Here is an 8,645-nt window from a genome sequence, read left to right on the forward strand (position 1 = left end):
TGTTAGAAATCAAACTAACTTTAGGAAACAATATGCCAAAAGCATATTTACAATTACTTAAGACCGTTTTTAATTTCTTTTCTTTAGACCAAATCCCCTGTACACATATACGGACTCAGAGGACGAGCAGCCTACAAAAAAACGGTTTCCCCAGGCCCCTCGAGTGAAAATACCAGGTAATAAAATACTGTCTAGTGTCTGTGTACATATCTGTGTCTGACACAAGGAAACTTTTTTGACAAGTTGTCTGTATTCTTAAATACTTAAAAAATGATCTTTTTCTAAACAGCCCTCATCACTCCGCAGTCTGCCCCCCAGCCCACTGATAGCAACCATCATAATGCCCCACCCAGCTTCCGGCACCTTTCGCCACTCCGGCACAAACCGACACAGCTTTGCGATCTCCCCAGCATGCAGAGTCTGATGTCTTCCCTATAGATGGTATGCTTTTAAAAAAGCTTTAAAGCTGCATCACAATGTTATTGTACTCTTATCTTCAAAACACCAGTTTATACTCCTGAATGTCATCTTGTTGTGATTTTTTTTTTCTGTAGATCCCAGAGACTCTGTGAGGCCACTATTACAAGGCAAGTTTGAAAATCTTGGAATTTCACAGTTTACATGGTATAACAAATATATGTGACAGGCAAAAACTAGTAAACACTTTTAGCAGTTACAAGAACTAACAAATGAATATCCAACAAAAGTGAATAGAAATACATTGCACTGCCAATACTTTGGTTTATTCTTTGTATGACTTGAAAATCAGGCTTTAGGGAAAACCAAATGACATGTTTCTATCATCAATTACATGAAGTAAACACACAAGCACTTGCATACACATTTAAGACATGAGACTCGCTAATTCCATCTCTTAAAATGTGTCTATAGGTGAGACGCTTTGCGTTGATTGGTGCTGCTGGACCACACTGGAGGTGCGAGTCCGCCGTGTAATGGTTTATGCCATTACAAAGGAGCTGGCCTCTGTACTCAACTGGGCAGGGAAAAAATACCAAGGACCAGACAAAGCAAAAAAGGGCATTTAAAGAGACAGCGCTGTGCAGATGCATATTTGGTAAGTTTTAACATTTATTGTAGTTTTATGAGCCTAAAGTGAACAATAAAGGGATCAATTGATGTGCTGGGTGCGTTTCACATTTCCTATGTCTGTTTTTTGCTATATTACTTTGTCTTTCTTAATAACAAGACTTTCATGTCCGGTTAATCTGGAGATGGAGTCTTTGGTCTTCGGCTTGTTTTGTCCTCGGGTTGTACACTTTGTACAGCCCGAGGACCCATGTTTTCTTTTTTTTTTTTAAAGGATACACGGCACACCATGCTAAGACATATCACATTTTCAGCTTATAGCTCTTTGGGAATCAAATGCGGCAGTTTGCTGATTTCCGCCTGGTGACTTTCATGTTTATCAGCCTAGGAGTTTACATACTTTCTCCCTGCTGAAGACAATTAACAAGAGCTTATTCATGTGCTCTAATTCCCTTTTTTTGTGTGTGTGTCTATTTTTTGTCCTAGATGGCCTGGCGCAGCAGGTAGGGGCGAACTCTATGTCTGAGTTGGTCTTTGCTCAAGCAGTCCAGAAATGGCTCAGATATGCTCCAGATCGTACGGGTGGCGCGCAGGAAGCACATCATCCATCCCCATCCCGGAGTAAATAATAAAAAGTGATGTGAAACATAGAAATGTAAATAGGAAACTTTGTCTTTTAATAAAGTATTTTGCAAATGATACATGTCTATTGACCTTTTTTGGTTTTTTGTTTTTTTCAATAAAAAGCAACTGTGCGAAAGAGGTGGAAAATCAATACCATATCTCAACAGTGTTTCAATATCAGAATCTGACATTGTTTCAATGTCAACAGTGTTAGAAAATATAACGTCGAATCAATGTCAGGTTTCAACATTGATTCAACATCAAAACCTGACGTTGTTTCAACATTAAAAATGGGTGCAAGAGTGATGTTGGGTCAACGTCACACTTCAACGTTGCTTCAATGACGTCGCCTGATATTGACTCAACATTGTTTCAATGTTTCCTTGCTATCTGGGTTGCGGGATAGACAGGATCCTTTAGCTCAGCGCAACAGTGTGCTCATAGAGAGATATCGATTTTCCCGTGAGGGTATTATTTACAAACAAACAGATTATTGCAGGGTCTCTTTTCAAGAGACTAAAAGCAATATAAGTGATAAATATTACCATTCTGTAGAATATTCTTATATTTCACTTTTACTTGTTCCCATGTTCTAGTGGGTCCTGTTGTGGCTCTAATGTGAAAGAGGATATGATGTAATATAATATAATGTGGTATATTATAATATCACATGATATAATGTAATATAATAAGGGCCAGCTCTGTTCTAGGATGCCCTCTGGACCCAGTGGAGGTTGTGAGTGACAGGAGAATGGTGGCTAAGCTGTCATCCCTGCTGGACAACATCTCCCACCCCATGCAGGAGACTGTGACAGCACTGAGCAGCTCCTTCAGTGGGAGACTGCGGCACCCACGGTGTGGGACGGAGAGATTTCGCAGGTCTTTCCTCCCCACTGCTGTCAGACTCCACAACAAAGACTTTAACTGATCAAACACACACATTCACAAATGTGCAATAACACAAATGTGCAATAATCTTTCTGGCACCGTTGTATTTTTCACTCTGTTGTATATAGCATTTGTATTCTATTTTTATCCTATTGTATATTTTATTCTATTTTATTCTAGTGTATATAGTATTCTATTTTTATTCTATTCTGTACAGTTGTGTACTGTATTTATTCTTATTTTATTTTATTCTAATTGTCCTTCATAACTTTTGCACTGTCCACTTCCTGCTGTGACAAAACAAATTTTCCACGTGTGGGACTAATAAAGGTCATCTTATCTTATCTTATCTTATAATATAATAAATTACTTACGAGTTTAATTTGTCAGCAACTTTCTGCCAGCTCGCTCTCCTTGCTTTTGCAGCCTTTGCAGTGTTCCCCTGCGTTTTAATTAAACTCCGAAACTCCTGAAATCCCTCAATCAAGAGTTCTTGCTCTGCTGCCGTGAAATACTGAGCGCGCTCCTTCGACATCTTCGCCGACCAATCACAGGGTTGCCGATCAATGTTTCTACTATCGATGCGTAGCCCCTTTTAAGCCACCCAGTGATCTCAGATTACTTCATCCAGCTATACTAATCGTCAACAACAGGTGTGTTCGGAGAACCGGATTAGCGAGCTCAAAGTTAGCGCGATGATTTGATCTTGGATGTAGTAAGCGAGGTACGAAGAACGGACCCCTGAAAAGCACCAAGTATGTTTTCAATCAAGACAAACCACACAGGCCGCGAAGGACACCAGGCTGCCACCAGGGGGCGTCGTAACACTAAACAGTCCTGTGCAATCAGCGTCTCAGCACATGGAGGAACGGGTGGTTCAAAAGTGAAAGAAAACTGTGAAAAAGTCAAAGCAGACGCTGAAGCTGCTCTGTTAGAACTAACGCTACAAAGTGACAGCATGAGGAAGCAGCGCAGCACTCAGGCAAAGCTTCACACGGCCTGTTAGTTCTGCATTACTCATTGCAACAGGCAGGAAACACACATGACACATTCAACGTCTCTCTGCATCACACTCACACCACAGACTCACAGAGGGAGGGAGCAGAGGAGGGGAGGTGAACCACAGAAGGAGCAGAGGAGACGCTGAGAGTCTGCACACTGGACCGATCGGGCTCCTTCAAAGAGAACAGACGAAGAACGAGACCAGAGAGGAGCAGAGAGGAGCAGGAAGACGTAAAGGAGAAGTTCAAACCTGAACTACAAAAGTCCAGCGTAAACACTACGCAGAAGAGAAAGAGCTGCGAAAGGCAAACAGACGAAGAGGAGCAGGAGGAGAACGTGGACAACCAGAGGGGGAGACCCTCACCCTTTAAGGAGCAGGGAGGAGGATTAGACATATAAGGAGGTGAGACAGCAGGGACGCCAACATCGACAAAGGTGGAGCAAAAAGAGGAGCGGAGAAAGACGAGGAGAGGAGAGGTGAAGCAGCGGTGTCGTCATGGAGGAGGACATCAGGAAGCAGGGGGTGCTGTACCTCCAGCAGCAGAGGTTTGGAAAGGTACCCACCTGTTCACCTGTTCACCTCTGTCATTGGTCGCCTGTGTCACCATTAGTCTTATTCTTCCTCTGCTGTGGTCACTGCCCTGCACTGACCTGCTGACCTGAGTTTGTGTTCGAGGCTATTCACCTGTCCAAACATCCAAACGGTCATTTCACAAAGTCCAGAAGAAGAATGTTAGCACGCCTCCCGTCCTGAGCCGTGGTCACCTTTTAATACTCGTGCGTGTTGGTGTGTTTGTGTAACGTGTATTCTCCTGCGTGTCTTTACAGAAGTGGAAGCGGGTGTGGTGCGTCCTGTACAGAGAAAGCTCCTGCTCCATCTCCAGGCTGGAGTTCTACGAGTGCAAAGATGGAGGCAACGCCGAGAAGAATGACAAAACGCTGCGCAAGCAGCAGGAGCACAAGAAGGTGCAGCAGACTCTACTGGACTCTACTGTGTTCTTTCTTCTACTGTGCCTGCCGATGCTGCTGTTCGTCTTCTTCTTCTCACTCTGTGGCTACTTTTTGTCGGCTCAGCATCATTCCAGGTTATTACCGTAGCAATAATGCATGCTGGTACCCAGGTGATAGTGTGTGTTTACGTGTCCTAGGTGATCCGTCTGGCGGACTGTATCCGGGTGACGGAGGTGGAGATGGAGGGATGTCCCAAAGACACCGGGTCCTTCCTGGTGGAGACCACGGAGAAGATCTACGTGTTCGCCGCCGACAGGAACCATCTGGATGACTGGACACACAAGCTGTGTGAAATCGCCTTCCCTGTAGGCACACACACACGCACACACACACACGCACACACACACACCCACACCCACACACACACACACACTTGGTCTGCTCTCACAGTCACAGGAAACCTCACCTACAGTGATCTGTTATAGACCAATCAGAGTAAAGAGCAGGTGATGCTGACATCGCTGCTTCAGGCGAACCTGTAATAACCGTCCGTGTAAATCACAGCTACATAATCCAGTGGATCGTGTCATCTAATCGGAAAACTTTTGGAATCCTTCAGCGTCAGACATGGAAACTGTGCTTGGGATCAAAACGGGCTGACCTTCTCCGGGTTGTTCTTTTAAAACGACTGATGGCTGTGTCTGAGGCTCACTAGCCCCGCCCTGAGCCTGCCCCTGCTTCCTGGTCCTCCGTGACTCTAAGAGGAACATCATTTCCAAACCAAAGGTCATGTTTATGGTTTGGGTCCATTCGGACGTGAAGCTGTTACGTACTAGAAACAGGAAGATGAAGCTGTTGTCCATCCTTTAATTACTTTTAAAACTTTCATAGATTTCACTGGATTCATTTCATTGTCTGAAAACATCGTTTTGACTGTTCGGGAGTTTTTATAAACCTCCTAACGGCCACGGTGATGTAACGGCTCTCATCTTTAGCTTATTTAGGGTGGTGGCTCTGTGACAAACTGACCCCTGACCTCGGGATGGTTGGTAGGCGCCTGAATGAAGGTGTGATGTCACAGTGATTGTAAAAAGTGCCCAGAGACAACAGACAGGTCAGAGGTCAACCTGAGACTGTGCAGGTGTGTTTAGGTGTGTGTCTGTACTCGTGTGATCACGTGTACATATATACTGGCTGCAGGCGGGCCTCAGGCCGGCGAGGACGCGGTTCCTGTTTCTTGTAAATCGTCACATACGTGAAACTGTTTTACTTTTAAGAAAAGAAATTTATATTCACCCGCAAACTGTTTCAGCGCCGATGTCGTAACATCGTCTTCCTGCCGACCTGAGATAACTTCTCCATTCTCATGTTGATGCTCTCTGTAACTGACAGAGACTCACTCAGAGTTAAAGAGCAGCCTCCTGTTTCTGAGCTGATGTGGCCTGTTTGAGTCCTCGTGTTGGGTCGTGCTGCGTCCCTCAGGGATCTGTTTCAGGGCCCTTTGAAAAGCGCCTCCATCATTTCACTCCATGGCTATGCTGATGACACCCTGCTTCACGTCTCCTCTCACTGCTCGCGATTCACCAGCATCTTCATGTGCTCTAGGATCAGACACTAGTGTAACAGGGAAGCAACACGTCTGAGCACCAGCGCAGCAAACAGCCTGCGAGCCTAACCCCCGACTTCTATTCAATACCACGGAGCGACAGCCACACTCACTGCTGCGCTACAAGCACCATCGTTGTCCTCCGGCCTCAATGTTAGCGCCAGAGCTTTTTAAATGAACCGTCCGTTGGTCATGTGATGACGTCTCTCTGCGGCTGAATCTGTGTCAGTTTAAGACCACAGACTGTAAGACTGAACCAGCAAAACAGCAGCTGATTAGCACGACAGTGTGTGAGCTGTCACTCTGTAGTTACACAACAAGTCAATGAACAACTTTTCAGCATCCAGAAAACTTCAAACAGGGTATGAAACGTTCCACACATCTTATTACAAAGTCTAGTCTTAATCACACGAGTCTGCCTGCAGCTTAACGGCCGCGGTCTGCAGGGCGAGGTGGTTGGTTCTACTCTAATGGTTTCTATGTAACGTCGTCCAGTTAAACACGGATAAAACAGAAACTATTGCTGGCGATCACATGATCTGTTTTTTAGGCTCCTGCGTCAGAAATGTGGGCGTCATCTCTGAGAGCTGAGTGTGTGTTCAAACATCTGTAACCTGTGCTGGTGTCAGAGGCGGAGCCTGAGGTGATTCTTCATGCTTTGACTTCTTCTGTAACGGTCTTTTTACTGGTTTCAACCAATCGGCGTTGGATCGCCTTCAGACTGCACGCGACGCTGCCGCACTAACAGGAGGTCACATGTTACTCCAGATTCGGCTTCTCCTCATCGGTCGCTGGTAAATTTGAGGTTTCGTGTAAAATGTTAGTTTGAGCTTTTCGAGCTCTGCGTGGTGAAGCTCCCCAGCGTATCTCTGACCCGCTGAGGCCTCCTGCTTCTTCCCGAGCACTCGGGTCAGAGGTCACCGTCGGTCCCACGTACTGGGTTCAAACCCCGCGTGGGTCGTCAGGCGCCGAGGCTGTCGTCTTTACGCTGTGCACGCTCCACTGACTCGTTTACAAAGCAGCTGAACACATTTCTATACAAACAAGCTTTGAATGAATTTCCTCATGTTTTCTATTATTTTAGTTATTTTTGTGGTTTTATTGTGAAGCACTTTGTGATTTGTATACATACATTTTACAGGTTTTAAATGGTAAATGGCCTGTATTTATATAGCGCTTTACTGGTCCCTAAGGACCCCAAAGCGCTTTACACATCCAGTCATCCACACATTCACACACTGGTGATGGTAAGCTACATTGTAGCCACAGCCACCCTGGGGCGCACTGACAGAGGCGAGGCTGCCGAACACTGGCGCCACCGGGCCCTCTGACCACCACCAGTAGGCAACGGGTGAAGTGTCTTGCCCAAGGACACAACGACCGAGACTGTCCAAGCCGGGGCTCGAACCGGCAACCTTCCAATTACAAGGCGAACTCCTAACTCTTGAGCCACGATCGCCCCACTGAACACATCATCAGAGCGTCTCTGCTGAAAATGAAAACATTTGTAGAAGATGAAAATCTAAAATCTAATATTTACTTTCATTTTAAAAATACTTTTGGGAGTACTTTTATACTTTTTGTTTTGTTTCTCAGTGTTTACTAAAAAGTATATATATGTTAGCGCTGGGCCCTGCCCCTCTGCAGGCTTCCTAAAGACTTCACCAAGGCCTGTAAATCAGCGGTCCCCAACCCCCGGGCGTCGGACCGGTACCGGTCCGTGAGTCGTTTGGTACCGGGCCACGAGAGTTGAGGCTCAGGTGTGAAATGTATGGTTTTCAGGGTTTTTATCGGTTTTCAGCGTTATTTTGTTTTCGTTTTTATCGTTAACTCGGTTTTCCTGGGTCTTTTCACGTGTGTTATGAATAGATCTTCTTTTTTTCGGTACCGGTACTAGTTTTATTTTGTTGTATTTATCTGCGACACCTTAAAGGCCGGTCCGTGAAATTATTGTCGGGCATAAACCGGTCCGTGGCACAAAAAAGGTTGGGGACCGCTGCTGTAAGAGACACAGAAGGATTAGTTTGATGTGTGAATCATGCAAAGCTGCTTTAGCAGAGTAAAGACTAAAGAGGAGATGAGCTGAAGCACCGCGATCGTGCTGATGTTTGTCTGAATGATGAGCAGGACCGGGTCAGGGTGAGGAGGTGTGGCAGCATGCTACCGCCATGACAACGCCGCGGCACAGCTGAGGGCTCATTACAGACCGACGGCCATTTCTTCTTCTCCTGCTGCTTTGCTCCGTCACATTGAAGCCGTGGGTATAAATAGCAGCGCGATGGCAGACAGCTGACCGTCCTGACTCACAGCTCCACTTCCTCTTTCAGGCTCTGTGTAACAGGAAATATAGTCCTCGAGGAACCAGCCAATCAGAGTGCAGCTTCTGAGAGGAGGAAATAAAAACATGCACCGAAAAGAAGCCGTGCATGAAAAAGTTTCCTCTTTTTTGCAACAGTGATGCTCACATTTGATGTTCTCTTTAACAAAAATCTTCCAGGATTGAAAAATAAAAGCAGGCAGCAAAAGA

General features: G+C 45.5%; 1 protein-coding gene and 1 long non-coding RNA gene across 2 annotated transcripts in view; both read left to right on the plus strand.

Moving 5' to 3' along the window:
• Positions 1–267: 267 nt before the first annotated feature.
• LOC135932118 (uncharacterized) lies at positions 268–1,700 on the plus strand. The gene is made up of 4 exons (XR_010573285.1): positions 268–441; positions 555–587; positions 892–1,075; positions 1,534–1,700. It is a non-coding gene; the product is annotated as an uncharacterized LOC135932118 (long non-coding RNA).
• Positions 1,701–3,598: 1,898 nt separating this feature from the next.
• Positions 3,599–8,645, plus strand: part of dok2 (docking protein 2) — a 19,862-nt gene continuing 14,815 nt past the window's right edge. The window contains exons 1-3 of the mRNA XM_063483780.1: positions 3,599–4,117; positions 4,390–4,527; positions 4,710–4,877. Of these exons, the coding sequence (XP_063339850.1) occupies positions 4,058–4,117; positions 4,390–4,527; positions 4,710–4,877 (366 nt within the window). The 5' untranslated portion in view covers positions 3,599–4,057. The remainder of the gene's footprint in view (positions 4,118–4,389; positions 4,528–4,709; positions 4,878–8,645) is intronic.

The sequence above is a fragment of the Pelmatolapia mariae genome, linkage group LG2 (genome assembly GCF_036321145.2).
Source record: "Pelmatolapia mariae isolate MD_Pm_ZW linkage group LG2, Pm_UMD_F_2, whole genome shotgun sequence".
NCBI classification, from domain to species: domain Eukaryota; kingdom Metazoa; phylum Chordata; class Actinopteri; order Cichliformes; family Cichlidae; genus Pelmatolapia; species Pelmatolapia mariae.